The sequence below is a fragment of the Lates calcarifer genome, linkage group LG5 (assembly GCF_001640805.2).
Source record: "Lates calcarifer isolate ASB-BC8 linkage group LG5, TLL_Latcal_v3, whole genome shotgun sequence".
Taxonomy (NCBI): Eukaryota; Metazoa; Chordata; class Actinopteri; family Centropomidae; genus Lates; species Lates calcarifer.
In genome coordinates this window covers 23,217,825-23,233,558 of record NC_066837.1, presented here as the reverse complement: position 1 = coordinate 23,233,558, position 15,734 = coordinate 23,217,825, and the positions used below count along the sequence as shown (strand labels likewise).

Below are 15,734 nucleotides of genomic sequence, written 5' to 3'. Positions count from 1 at the left end.
GGGGGAGGGGAGCCGGGGCAGGAAAAGGAGGCTTTTGGGAAAAGGTCACATTCCCGAAGACACTTTTGTGTATGCACGTGTGTGTGTGTGTGTGTGTGTGTGTGTGTGTGTGTGTGTGTGTGTGTGTGTGTGTGTGTGTGTGTGTGTGTGAGCGTGCATGCACCCAATCCATTATGTGGTTTGTGTTCCAGCATCAGCATGTGTGTTTGATTCCATGGCTGCGTACAAACGTGCATGAAGGGAAAATTTGTCTGTATGCTCCTGTGTGCTTAAATGCAATTGGTTTTCATGTGTGCGTGCACATGCATGTCTGTTGTACAGTAGGGTATGAGTGTGTGCATGCATAGGCACACTGTATGTGCGAATGTGCATGTTTGTGAGAAAGCACTTTCAGCCCCGGAGCGTCGCTGCCCATAGACAAAACACAGACTTTGTTTTCTAGCCGGGCCAGACCTGTAAGTCTTGTCTGGGCAGAGCTCCTCTCCTTCCACCCTATACTGGCAATCCTCAGATCTTTGTGTGTGTGTGTTTGTGTGTGTGTGTGTGAGACACAGTGTGTATATGTGTGAGGCACTGGGTGTCAGCTGTCCTGGGTGATTAGTGCTTTTATATTGTTCCAAGGAGCCCGGACGAGGCCCCCTCTTCGCTGCACCACAGCACAGCTGCAGTCTGCCTCTCCATCTCTGCTCTTCAGCCTTCCTCTACTCACTGACACTTGTGAGACAGGCTTGGACCCAAGAAAAGATGAGCCTGAAACGGAGGCAAGAACTAGAGGAAGAGGAGTGGACAAAGAAACGGAGCAGAACAGAGTGCGTATAATACAGGGAAGGATGAAAAAAGGAGGGATGGGAGAGATAAAGAGAGATGATCCACTGACAGTCGATGTGAGGAGGAGACAGAGAGGCGATGGAGAGGAAGGAGGAAGGCAGAGGAATAGAGGGGGAGAGCAGCGGACAAGGAGAAGTGGCATATTAGGAGGATTAGAGAGTCGATTCAACGAGCCGACTCTCTCCTGGACAGGATTTCCCCAGCTATGCCTGGGAGGCCTCCCCCCTGCTTTAAACACACAGGCAAGTCAGGACAGAGAGAGAGAGAGAGAGAGGTGAAGTAGGGGAGGAACGAAAAGCAAAAGAGAGAGAGAGAGAAAGGGGGTGGGGGGGGATCTTTATCTTTTCATGAGTGTTTGTGAACTAGTTTCGATTAGCATAATGAACTAATAAATTCTTGCCCTTCAACGGAGAATCAGTGTATCCCCCCAAGACTTGCCAGAAATTAGAGTAACAAAAATAACACTTTTCATTTTCTCCAACATCTTGTTTTACAAATGAAAAACAAGTCTGATGAATAAAGCTATTCAAACGAGACTATGGGCAATATTCCCTGCACAACGAAAACTTTTTTGAAACTTGCTTTTCAATCAAAGAGCCGCGACTGTTACTTTTACTAGTTAAGGACATATGTCTACACGATGAGGAAGAGGAGGGGGCAGGGGATGGTAGGCAAGGGCCAAGAGTCTGCTATGGGAAAAGTATGTCTGCTATGCATGGGTTGTTTGGTGGTGGGATTTGTGGGCCAGAGCATTGTTGCTCTCTTGACATTGAACTTGGAAATGGCAAGGGGGTGGGGGGTGGGTAACCGCCCTCCTAAACATTGTAAGTGCGTATATGTGCGTATGTGTGCGAGAACCACACACAGGCTAACAATTTCTCACTCCCGGCACCCACCCAACCAACCACCCCACCCCCACCCCCCACACTTCCTTGCAACTCTGCTTTATCTTAACTGTCAACACCTGGCCTAAGCAGGAACCTCTCTCTATCTGTGAACTTTAATCTGGCCCTGCTAGGCAAACAGCGCCAGGCTCGGACAAGGAGAGCGATTAGTCTGTCACGTTGCCCTCCAGTGCTTCAGCGGGGAGAGGAGGAAACGAGGAAGGGAGAGGTCGGAAGAAAAAGAGCGAGATCGGGACGGAGGGGGATATATAAAGTTAGATACGGTGTGGTGAGGAAAAAAAGGAAAAAGAGACACAAAGACAGCGCAAAGGCTGAGAGAGCAGTATGGTGAGGAAAAAAAACGGAGATGGGGGTAAGACAGGGAGAGAGAGGAGGGAGGCGGGGAGGGGATGGGAGGGTTGTTTGAGATATAACACAGACGCTTTGCTGACCTGACAAGGCCACAGACCAGAGATATGCTGGTGAACTTCCACCCCCATCACGGGTGACTCAAGCTGAGCCATGCAAACACACCTGGGTGCCATACATCCAAACAAATATACTCAGTGTGCTTTAGTACAATGTAGAGTATGTTCAACTGCCCGTATGTTTACATAAGTGTGTGTTCTGGTGGTTCCATCTTATATAGTGTTCACACATCACAATAAAAAAAAGAAAAGCACCAAATTCAGATATGTATGTAATACTTTTTATTTTTTTCAAGACAAAATGGCTGAGTGAAGAGAATAATGCAGACAACAGCTGAAAATAGAGTGGCATCTCCATAACTGAAAAATAACAACAACAAAATCTGTAAGTTGAGCCAGAACTCATAAATGTTGGTCAATGACCTTTGGTCATCAAACAGAGAAATTAAGCCATCACAATTCATCAGGAGGGAGAAAAATGAACTGATCTGTTTTGCAGTGACTCTGTTCTGAACAGAGCGTGTGTGTGTGTGTATAGTCATAATAAATAATGTCGACCAATGCCGCAGGTCAACTTCAAGTTCAGTTCAGAACAAATAGCTTGAGAGTAAATACAGAACACAGGATGAAATCAGGCTGAAAACTTAAATGTACCTCAGTACCTTCAGCAATGATAACATGTACCAAACTTTTTTTCTTTCTATGATTTCAGTTATATTTAGAATATGCCTTGCATATGACATGTACCATATTTAAATTATAAAGCACCATGGTTCTTTTGGCAATGACAAAACAAAATTCAAAATAGAAAAAAAAAAACCTGCAGCAAAAAAAAAACAAAAAAAAAATGCTTTTCAGATTGATGTTGGATTGATTGCATATGACAAAAGGTCTTTTTCAAAAACAGCTGGAATGTTATCAGGTGGTACATGTTCAAGGACAGTAAAAAGTTGGCTACCGAGAAAACCCAACAATAGCTTGTATTACTGCATATAAAATGGCAGGAGAGAAAAATATATAAAACAAACTAAAAAGATATGTACAACCACCTGTTTTTACCTCATTGTGGTCACTCCAGCGGGACTGCCTGAAAAGGCCATCATATGACCTCTCACCCTTGGGGAACACCACAACATTTTATTTTTCAAAAACATACTTATTTTCAAGCATACAAATTATTCACACTATATTATCCTGCCAAATTAAGAAAATATACGGTGGCAGCTTGTTGGGATTTTTTTTTCACTACAGAAAAAAAGGGTACATTGAAACCTTTAAAGAGTACAGGCAAAACAGTTAAAAATACAGGCTCCAACATAAATACTATAAGTGCCTACACTAAGTGAACATTAATTTCAAATACCATTCTAAATACAGGAAAAAAGTAGACCATAAATGTGTTTTGAACATAGGAACTTACATGAGTGTGCATTTTCCTATGTGTTTTAAGTTCTCTCTATATATTTATATATCATAAATCTCTCCCCAATGCAAATTTTTGTTCAACCTGAAGACTTGTGTATAGTAAAGGCAAAAAAGATGAGAGACATGTTCATCACAATTCATTACATAGTGATCAAGTGCCGGATGTCACCAAGACAGAAAAGAGAAACAATAATAAACAATAAAAAAAAAAAAAAAAAAAATTAAATAAGGTTCTCCCCTAAAGATATCGTGTTACTTTTAAAAAATCAACAACACAATTTACTTATCTTTTTAAATCAAATTTGTAGAATTTTTATGTTTCTGTAATGAGCAGTATATTTCTATAGTTGGTATGAAGCAGGATGTTTTTATGGCAGTTCCTGCATTGATAATACCCCAAGAGCCAAACTGATGTTCAGTTCTCAGGAGGAGACATGGCTGGCGACAGTTTCTATTTCAACTCTTTTTTTCTCCTTTTCTCTTTTTTTTCTTTTTTGTTTTTTAACGCAAAGCAAATGACACCACACTAATCTGTCAGCATAAGAGCAAGTTTTCCCTTGAGTGTCCAACTGTAAACTGGGAAAATTGAACAGTGCACGTAGGTAGTCCCAGATCTGAAATCTGGTCCTCATTTTATACTCAACCACTGTACCTCCGATTAGAGAGACAGATACAGAATCCAAGGCAGAGTGACAAGTGCTATATCATCAACAACGACAGGGGGGGTGGAGATAAAGATACAACTACCACAATGAGGTCTAGAGCATGGTAACTTAAAAGAACACAAAATGTGTGTGAAGGGGTATTTTGTTTTTTTAAAAAAAGTTTGTTTTTTTTTAACTAAATTCAGGTTCTTTACTTTTGATTTGGACTTCCATTTAAGATAATTTCCAATGTGAGTTAATAAAAAAAAGTTTTCAGATTACTTAAGGGTTTCTAAGATCTAATGCGGTAAAGAGAATAAGCGCTATAAGGACATAAACATTTGAATTGTAGAGACACCTGGTCAACCCACTCCCCACCCCGCTATTCTGACCCTCCACCCACCCTTACCCTCATAACACCCAACCAAAACCCCCACCCTCACCCTCACCCAAAAAAATCTGTCTGGCTTAGAACAACTACAACCCACTCTGTGGTCTTCAAGTGGCTGCTGGCTACACTGCCTGCCTGGCTGACACTGAAGAAACATAATTCTGTGCTACTTACAAAAAAAAAAACCTGCAAACCTTTAATTTTCAAAGAAAATAAACACTCTGGAAAATTAAGAGCTTGACGTTGGTTTAAACGACTCGTCAGAGTACCCTCTCAGTATGGTACACATGTACCAGAAAATAATAAACACCTAAACCAAAAACTCTACACACCAAACTCCTACTACTTTTTTTAGCATGTAACATGCCAGTAAACAGAATCATAATCTGGAGAATAACAATATACATGAGTCAGGCAGATAAATGATTTACCAGAGATACACATAATCTTTTTTTTTTCTTTTTATGTTTTTGTTTCAGCTGGTTCCTTATGCTCTGCTAAGTCACAAAACGACAGGGTCGTGCAGGTGCTTGATGCAAGTACCTGCTTATTCTGTATGTGCACAAAAATGTCCTGTAATCTTCCATAGCTGAAACTCCGAGCTTATAGCAAAAAGGAGGATTAACTAATGCAGGTAAAATATCCAAGGCACTCTTTGTTGTCATTTCACACCATATTGTTAATTTCATTGCTGTTTGTAAAAGAAATATTTAATGGCGCTCGTGCCTAGCATTTCATAGGCAGCCCAATTTTTTACATATATATATCTCTTATCTCAATCTTGCATGGAAAATCTTTCACAAAGATCAGTTTTAAGTGTGACCCTGCTTGTCTTGATGTTTTGATAATATGACACTGTTCACTATGTTTGAACACAAAACTGTACATGATATGTAAAACAGTATGTACTGTATGCAGCATGGGTTCTCATAACTAACGTTTTTTTTATATTGAAGAAATCAAAAGTATCAACAGCAACACATGTACAACCAAACCCACCAGCCGAGGACAATTTTCTCTCTAAGTAGCCAAAACACACTGAGCATGCTGTCCAGTTACAAAAAATACAAAACGTGGAAATTATTGCACAATAGAAAGGCTCAAAAAGTTTTGCGTTTGATGCAATAGTATTGCCCCAATGATGGATCATGCATTCAGCTTTTTCCAGTCGGGGATTTTAACAGGGCTGTACTGTGTACTGGTGTCTAACCCTGTTGTCCTTTCCCCTCACTTATCGGCTAGTTAGCCAGGGTCGCTTTTTAGCCAGAGGAGCTGAGAGAGAGAGCTGCCAGCATGCTGCTCTTTGCCTACTCAGTCTTAATGTCATTAGCCAGAGGGCGGTCACTGTGCCACTTCTTCATGTGTTTCTCCAGAGTGCTGTATACACTGAAAGGCATGTGGCATATTTCACATTTGTACACGTCCTTGCCCATCTGTCCATGGGTCTTCATGTGGCGGGTGAGCTTTGAGCTCTGGGCGCACGCATAGCTGCACAGCTCACACTTGTAGGGCCTCTCTCCCGTGTGGCTGCGTCGGTGCACTGTCAAGTTGCTGCAGTTCTTGAACACCTTGCCACAAAACTCACAAGTGTCACTGCGGCGGCCGTCCTTGGAGCTCGGCCTGCCGTTCCCGCTGCCGCCGTGGGGGGTGCTGGCCCCGCTGCCGGTGCCACTGCGTCCTGAGGCGGCCCGTTCCCCATCCAGCTCCCCGGGCGGAGTGGAGAAGCGCAGGCTGCCGTTCTCTGACGAGTGCTCAGATGAGGAGGCAAAGGGCGATTGTCTGGAGTCCCCACCTGTAAAGTTGATGAAGGGGTCCTTGAGTTGTCGTGAGGCGGCGTAGCCGGCTAGCCATTGGGAGTAGACGTTCTCTGTGTTTGGGATGGTTGGCGTTGGGGGGTCGAGGTCCTTCTCCACCTTGATGCGCTTGGACAGGGGACTGAGGGAGCCTGGGCTGACCCCTCCGCCCAGCAGCTTCCGGGACAGGCTCTCGGTGGACAGAGGTCCCAGGCCGTTGATGGTAGTGGTGGTTCCATCATCTGCCCGATCAGACTCCATGGCCGAGTCCTCATCGCCAGGCTCCCGGGATGAGCTGCGGCGGCGTGGGTGCAGGGCCTCACTGTTCTGGTGGTGGCGGGCCCCTTCTAGCCGCAGGCTGAAACGGTAGTCATTCCTTCCCTCCTCTTCTCCCACTCCAGGCTTACTCTCAATTTCCTCCTCCTCCTCTTCTTCTTCCTCCTCCTCTTCTTCCTCTTCCTCTTCCTCTTCTTCCTCTTCCTCCTCCTCTTCCTCCTCCTCTTCTCCATTTTCAGGCATCAGGCCATTGTTCTCGCTCTTGAACTTGGCCACCACTGACTTGAGGGCATCTGTAGCACTGCCCATCAGCTCACTGGTACCAGGTTCGGGAGAGCTGGCAGTCGAGAGGCCGTCATCTGACTTGGCATTAAGCACCAACGACTTGCTCTGACAGTGTGTCTTCATGTGTCGTTTCAGTTTGCTGGCCTGGGTGCAGGCGTGGTTACAGAGGTGACACTTGAATGGCTTTTCCCCCGTGTGGCTACGCCGGTGAACAATTAGGTTGCTCTGGAACTTGAAGGTCTTCCCGCAGAACTCGCAAGATTTTGCCTTGAGAGGTGTGCCCGGCTGGATCGCGCTTGATACAGCATTGGGGGTGGAACGTGAGCCAGAGGGTGACTGAGAGGTGGAGAGGGGAGGTGTGGCTGAAAATGGAGGCTTAGAACCTGGCTGGAATGGCTGCAGCAGCCGTTGCATAGGGTTGGGCCTGTTAGGGGAGAGAGGCGGGGAAGCCCCGGTGGCGTTCCCAGCCAACTCACGTAGACGTCTAGAGAAGTCCATAGTCGGAGGGGGTTCTAGTGGCACTGAGTTGAGCCTCATCACCCTGTCAAAGGCGCTGGGATGGTGGGTTGCCAGAGCCAGGTCGTCAGGGCTGAGGTGGTGGCGTGGTGGTGGGCTGAACAGTGGCGGGGTCCGCGGGTAACGACCCTCACGAGGCGTGGACGCCGAATCCCGGCCAGACCCAGAGCCTGGCATCCTCAGGAGGCTGTAAGGACTGCCATCGGCTAAGTGGACAGCGTGGAGGGGAGGCTGGGAGGAGGCACAGTCACCCCCCATCCCGGGAGCTGCAGCAACACGGGGGGTGAGGGGGCTGCCAGGCTCGCTCTCCAGATAGATGCGGAAGCCGTGGGTGTTCTGGGCATGCTGGAGCAGGAACCAGGCACTGGTGAAGGGCTGCTTGCACGTGGTGCAGGTGTAACTGCTGGGCTCATCTTTATCTGACAAAAAAGAGGACACACAGAGAGAGAAAATTTTAATCAACCTGATAAAATGATGAAAGGACAAGAACAAGTAATGCAGAATCACTGTAAGATGTGACGGTGAGGTTTTAAAATACATAGCAAAATGTTCAATATGATCATCAACACCTGAGAGAACGTGTCAGAATTTAGCAGCAAACCCATTTCATTTTTTGAACTGAGAGTTCACTGCTACTTTTTACATTTTTCAGCATTGTCGAAATATGCCCCGTTGTGCATGACATAACCAGTTATTTCTGGCCAAAATGACTGTGGCTGGATAGAGGCTTTAAAAAAGATTTTCAAAATCTTGGAATGGAATGGAATAATTGGATGAAAATTATTTTAACATAGAGAATAAAGCTCTTTTTTACTTTTGTGTTACCTGACTCACACCACGTGATGCATTTGTAAAATTGCTATCAGAAAACCTGACATCCTGATCTATAACATATGTGAAGGATTAAATATGCATTTTAGAATTCTGTCAAGCCAGCATTAACTTCCAGGGAGCGCACTTAACAAAAGAATAAATAAAACAACAATGAGAGACATCTCAGGCAGCAAATACACAATTTACACAGCTGAGAAGACAGAGGAATATTTCAAACAATAATTGACTTTCAATAGCACTTGCACACTGACCTGAGATTTGCCTGACAATGCACGCCTAATCTCGTTAAACGCACTCATCTCCCCTCCAATGCCTTGTTTACAGAATTAGCAAGGCTAAAGTGGGACATGTATCTGATGCTGCATATTAACGCTGAATACAAATAAGAGGTCACATGTTAATAAATTGTACCAGCGTTTATCACAAAAAACACACATTCAAAAGAAGCAAAGGGGAAAATTGTGTATGTGTTTGTGCGTGGGTGGGGAGGCTTCTATGAAAATGCATTTCATGCATTACTTTTCTATTTCTGATATTTCATGCTTTATGGATTTATTTAAATCCTCTCAGGTGAATAGAAAAGGAGAAGAAGGGGAAAGCAGAAGTGAGAGATATGCAAAATAAGAAGCATCCGCCACTTGCAAATGTGCTCCCTCTTTCATCTTTTGGCTTTCTTATCCTTTCTTGTCTTTTTTCTTTTTTTCACTGGAGGGCATTTTTCTGAAGTCATTTGCAGACACTGAACCCAAAGCCATAGCCATACTGTGCTGGAGAGGGAGGAAGGAAGATAGGCCGAGTGTGTGTTGCATTCTGCGACTATGAGTGATTCCTAAGATGGTGGATGGACAGTCTTGCATGTTTTAAAGCCTGCTGTGGCTGAGAGACAAAGGGGTGAAGAAGGGGCAGAAAGAGAGGAACGGCTGCAGAGAGAAAAGAGGGATGTTGTGGATGAGCAATAGAGGGAACAGATTGGCGTTTTGTGGTTCTTCTTTCTATCTCATGTGTCCACGGCCACCGTGGCCCCCTCTGAACAATCTCACTTAAAGACCAGAACACGGCATGAAATGTGCACCCAATCAAACCTACACGCAAACCTTTTTCTCTTGACTGAAAAGAGTTGGAAGGGGGGTATACTGGTAAATTATGGATCATTACAATCTGCAAAAATTACAGTTAATTGCTGCCACCTGCAAGGGGCTTTGACCCACTATGGAATTTTTCCATCATAAAAAAGCCATTTGCCCATACACGTTTTTGCTCCCTCTCTCATAAGCACAAATAAAATGTGCCCATTACATTGGTTTGGCTATATGCATGTTTCCTGATTATGTGTGTTTTTATGGCTTTAAATAGAAAGGCCCATATCACTCGTAAAACGGTTGCAATAACCTGGCTTCTCCTGCTCACTTTGCTTTGATTTGCAGCCTATACGCACTTCCCTCTCCTAATGTGTGAGCAGACAGTGTGTATGCATGAGGAGGAAAATGAATTTTCTGTTGTTCTGAAGGACGAGATGGGGGGGGGGGGCGGGGGGGCGGCTCGAATGTCGCCTTCTCCTCTGAGATACAGCCACGTCCATCAGAGGGAAAGAAAGCACTGAGGGAGTGAAGTAAGGAGGCAGGGAAAAGGGAAAGGGAGTGAAGGAGGGAGAGAAGTGTGGCGTGAAGGGGACATTCCTAATGACAACCCACCACATTTCTGAAGGACACGAGAGCCACAACACAGCACTTCAAAGGCAGTAGTCAATTAATTTTCTTATGTATCAAAAACAGCATGCCTTGTGCTGTGCAATCACGAGCCCATCTATGAGCATTTGACAAACAGTGCTCATGCCACAAGCAGTGATGATAATTGTTATTCCCATGCAAGCAGTGGACATGTTGATGGGCATCAACAAGCCAGACCAATGCATGCCCAGATTCACAACAATGACAGAGAAGATACCTAAATAAGCCCACTATTGTCCTTAATAGCTGTCCTCAAAGGGATGGAAGGACAGTTATTCAAAAGGAGAAAAGACATTCTGACAAGGCGTTTGATGGCCTTGAAGGTTTGTTTTTTTTTCTAGTATAGAGGAGCAGAGAACTGTGGGAGGGAGGACGGATGATCTTATAAACGAGTCTGTCCTCTAATGGAATAAAGGAGAGCTCCCTCTCACTCTCTGCGTCTGTTTCTCTCTTTCCAGTGACTCTAAGTCTGTGGTGAGTTAGGGCTGGAGAGCAGGACAGCCGGGGCTAATGCTGGATCGCCAGGTCCCTTTGAAATAGGATCAGCAGAGAGGAGAAATCACACTGACAACCCCTTAGCTGCCATTTCATGGCAGGGGCTGAATGAGGGAGACTTTAGGGGAGAGAGAGAAGACAGAAAAGCAAATAGGAAGAAGTGAGAGAGAGCAGAGGGATCAGGAGCAGAAAAGTAGGAGAACGATAATCAGAAAAAAAGAGGACTATACTGTAAGAACTATAGAGTGCAGAGCACAGTCACAGGACAGTCAAAGGAAGAGAAAAGGCGTTGGTAGAGTGGGGAGTGGGGGGTTAACAACTCCTTCAAAGCCATTTCAGCACATTGCAACACAAAGCAGGGGGAGGCTATTACTGTGTCTAACGGACATAGTGTGCTGCTATCAGGCCGAGAATATGATCCAGGGCTCACGCTAAAAGAACCAGACCCGACTGACACAAGGGCAGAGGGGGAAATCGCGGGACCTCAGACAGCAGATACGGTCTCCTGTAGCTGCTGACACCACATTCACACCAGTGTCCCAGACAACAGCGTTGACCAGACAAAGAAATACACACAAGCAAATCTAGGAGGCTGAGGCTTCATGTGCACTTTGCTCATGCAGATTGCTCTATTGTTAGTGACCCAACCCCCAAACCCAGACTCACATGCACACACTCCCTCAGTCACCACACACACAGTAACCATACCACCCCCTTCTGCCTTTATCCGTTCGGCCACAATCACAGCCACAAACAAAAACAAACAAAATAATGGACACCAAGAGAACCATGACCTTAACCCACTGTCACCACCTGTCTCTTCCTCCCCTCATCTCTCACCTGAACCCACCATCCATCTACCTGCTCCCTCAAACTTTTCAGCCACAAAAGTTAGCAGACTTGGCTTGACCTCCTTTTTTTTTTTGTTTTGTTTTGTCCTTGACCAACCTTGATAGTGGGCTCAGGCCGTACCGGTGTGACCACGCAGCTCTCACTGATATTGGTCATTTAGCTAATGGAGGAGGGAGCTAACAGGATTAGCTTGCAGGCCATCCAAAAGGAGAAGGAGGAGGAGGAGGAGGAGGAGGAGGAAGGAAAAGAGACAGGAGACATGAGGGGGACACAGTGTGTCACTGCCATTTCCCAAAGTTATCAGTCCAGAGCACTCACTCACACACACACACACACACATACACACACCTGAAAAGTGATTATGCTAATAGCAGGTCTTTGCCAATATTCATAAGTGTTTATAGGTGTTGGAGTGAGTGCCTTGGGAAGACGGAGGGTTGTCAATACAGTGCCTCTTAAGAGTGCCTCAGCCGTAACTGGCGTTAATGTGATTACTACTCTGTTTATGTCATTAGGGTATTCACAGTCAGGGATTGGACAGGGGTGAAGGGTGAAGCAGGAGAGTAGAGGAGAGGCTCCCATTAGAGCTCTTCCTCAGTGTCTTGCATTTTCTAAATTCACTGTCTTGTACATGACTTTCAGCTGACTTAGCTGGTGAAGGCCTTAGTAGAAATAAATTGTGGACAAATGAACTATAATTATTCATCACCTTTAAAATTTGGGTGTTTGTGTGGGGTGTCTCTTACATGTTATCACCCAAAGATGCTTTATCTGTCTCTGGATCCGTTTGTATTTGTGAAAATACCTGATAGAGCAGCTGGCTGGCCTTGACCTTCCTCCTGACTTCTCTATCTCTCTCTGTTTGTCTGTGTTTCTCTGCCACAGCCACACACACACACACACACACACACACACACAGACACACACGCACGCACTCACACAGGCACATACACTCACTTCTTTGTCCCGGGCCAGACTTGTTGTGGTGCGCTGAGCCACTGGCCAGAGACAAAAGGCTTGTTTGACCAACACTTGTTCCTGAGACAAAGCCGGATGCAGGAAATACGGTTTACTAAACAGAAAGCCAGCCAGGGAATAGAACAGGCCTAAATCCCAGCCTTTTACAAGTCCGATGTGGACCAGGGCCCTGCAATGCTGGCTGGTGTCGGAGTCACACATTACACAATTGGGAGAAGCTAACCACGAACCACTGCACACATCATATATGGAGGAGAAGCAAAAAGAAGGAGAAATAGATAGAGGCATAATGGAGAGCTAAGAGAGCAAAAGACGGAGGAAAGCGAGAGGTACACTGGGAGAAGAAAAGCCTAGCTGGCATGAACAAGCAAGGAGGGGGGGGGCAGATCTCCAGATAAAGATGCATGGTGGTCTTTGAGGGCCTGTGCCCAGTATAAAGTAATCTGCTGGCTGTGGCTTTGTCTCCAATCAGACTTTCACACTTCTTACCTTTCCTGTCCCCCTCTCCTTCTCCTGAAAGTTGATAAGAGCAACAGTGGAACTGAGGCGTCTCTGAGACACTAAGAAACCATTATGGACAGATGGCACCCACACAGAGGCCAATGAATGCATGCACCATACACAATAGACAAATGTGTGTGTGCGTGTGTGCTTGGGCAGTCAGTGTGTTTTTCATATGCATGTGCTTTTGCATGCGTGTGAATGTTTCCTTAATGGAAATGCATGCTCATTGTTAGCGAGTATGACCACATGACTGTGTCCACATGTATGCATGCATCGCATGTGTATGTGAACATTTATATGCAACACACTGACCACAGTCATTTTAAAATTAGAATCTCTCTGCGTTGTCTGATTCCCCATGTAACCTTACTCCCTTTGATCTTTTCTCAGTTGAACTGTGTTTGAACTGACCATCCACCCACCCATCCATCCGTCCATCTCTCTCTCTGTATCCCTCTATCTGTCCATCTATTCGTCCATTCCCACTAAGCCCAGCTGAACAGCTTTCGTGCATGGGTGCGGCTGGGTCCGGCAGACCTTATAATAGGCTGGGCCAGCCGTGTCTCTGATGCAGATCATTATTTGCTCTCTGCTTACTAGCGACGGTGGGAGGCCGCACTCTGTTGTTTCTCATCCCAGCTCTAATGGTACAGTGAAAAGACCTCTGGGCTTCTTAGCTTAACCAGTCTAATTAAATGGACCATCGCTTATGTAAGCATCCGCAGAGATTATTTATTGAGTTGGGATCCGCTTCACAGGATCAAACTGCCGTCAACAAAAGACAGCGCTCAGTGGAGTAGGTATTAAATAAAGGAGTGGAATCAAAGAAACTGCAAACTGCCAAGTGTCAGTTTAAGCACACATATCCAGGTACATAAGAAGACTTAATCAAGCAGGAGTATTTTTGGACTCGGGCAATATCCCAGATGGGCAAGGAGTCTCAGAGCACTTCAGAGGGGAAATGTGAAAAGTGTTCTGTCAAAGAAAAGATATGTCTCAATAAACTGCAGCTCAGGGGGAGGAGAGGAGAGTAAAATAGGCTAATGAAGAATATAACTGAATATAATAGAATTCAATGGAATACAATACAAGAGCAGAATGCATGGATATTTTCGCCTTTTTTTCAACTTTCACAATGCAGCATTCAGATGAGAGCATCTGCTGTCTTTCCGTACAAGCATCATCCCTGTTTGAAGTGCACAGACAAGATAGCCTCCGTAAGACATGAGGCCAGCAGCCTGAGCTTCACTATCTCTGCATAGCTCAGCTTATGACAGGCTGGCGTCCCCGCAGAAAGGATGGAGGGGGACCAGGGAGGTCGACTAGCTGCACATTTCTGCATAAATCTCCAGATAGATAGCATCAGGAGAGGAGAAACAGGGGAGGGAGGCAGGCAAGCAGCGAGGGATGATAAGGCCCCCGGGGCAGGGCATTCGACACTGTCAAAACTGTTTCGTCTAAGGCTATTGGACGAGTGGAGCGCGTTATGAGCCTGCATACCATTTGCCAGGACGTGATTCGGCTTCACCGGAGCATACAGGGCCCTGTATCTGACCTCCTCGCCCCCCCCTCCACCCTCCCCCTCTTCAGGCTTCACAGACATGCAGATAGATGGACAGAGTAGCACAAACACCACATGGAAAAAGACTATGCAGAAGAAATGAGTGCATTAAAACACAGCTTACGAAAAAGCTTTGATTATCTACAGCCTTACTGGTGAATATTTGAGTGAGATGAGCAAAGGCCAACGTGTCAGCGGTTTAAACATTGTCTATTTCATTTGACAAGCTTAGGGGTTAGGAAAAAAATCTTAACATATGTCAAACTCTAATATCAATAGGGAGCAGGAGTGACAGATGAAAGCTCACAGACAGTAATAAGACTGAAACTTGCACAGACATTTTCTAAATGCTACAAAATGATGGCTTAACACAAAAAGGCCTGGTATATAGAGCAAAAAAAAGTGAAACACTGCTAAACACTAGTTTTGTTTTATCGTTGTTGCTGTTTCGTTTATTTTTTCCTACACTTAATTTACATTTGCAGTCAAAATCAGGATTCACATACACAGCATACACTCTAGATGAACTTGCACAATGCAACGTGTACATGGACACATAAAGCATACATGTACACACACACACACACACATATATATATATATAATATATATATAGCAACATATTCACAGTTGAACTGAAAACTGAAATAAATAAAAAAGTTAAAAAAAATAGAAAACTCTGAAGCGCTATTAAGCCTACTGTGTTGAATGACAGACAGTGCTGAAAGAGAGGAGGGTGGTGTGAGAGAGTGAGAGAGAAAGAGAGCAACTGAGCCAGAGAGAGAAAGAGTGAGGAAAAGTTGAAGAGGAGAAGTGGGCAGTGAGGGTTAGAGACTTCGCCTGAACTACAGGCACAGACCTGCAGTCAGGGTATCTGAGCTGATGGAAGTCCAGACACACACACACACACACAGTCTGTCTGGACTGAGTAAACACTTCAGAGTCTGGAGGATAGAGTCATTCCCTCTCCCTCCTGCTCTCCGTCCCCCATGCAGCCTGCATGCTCCTTCGTCACTCCTCCTTCCATCATGCTATTTCCTTAACACGGTCTGATGACAGCACTGTGAGAGGTTAAAGTGGGTCTGTCTTTCACAATCATGCACACACACATACACATGAACACAGTATCCTTTTTCTTGTACCTCTAAAATACTCTATGCTTGGCCTATAACACACACAACACACTCACATAGTTTCTCTAAATCCTTCTTTTCTTAAGCTCAAAGGGACGCCACCTTTGGCCGTCAAACACCTGTGCTATGATACACTTCTCATCTTCTCAACCCACTCATTTAGTGCCAGATCTCAAAATC

General features: G+C 45.1%; 1 protein-coding gene across 1 annotated transcript in view; it reads right to left on the bottom strand.

The window, feature by feature from the left end:
* Positions 1-2,407: 2,407 nt before the first annotated feature.
* Positions 2,408-15,734, bottom strand: part of bcl11ab (BCL11 transcription factor A b) — a 35,728-nt gene continuing 22,401 nt past the window's right edge. The window contains exon 3 of the mRNA XM_018664826.2: positions 2,408-7,889. Coding sequence (XP_018520342.1) covers positions 5,908-7,889 — 1,982 coding nt within the window. The 3' untranslated portion in view covers positions 2,408-5,907. The remainder of the gene's footprint in view (positions 7,890-15,734) is intronic.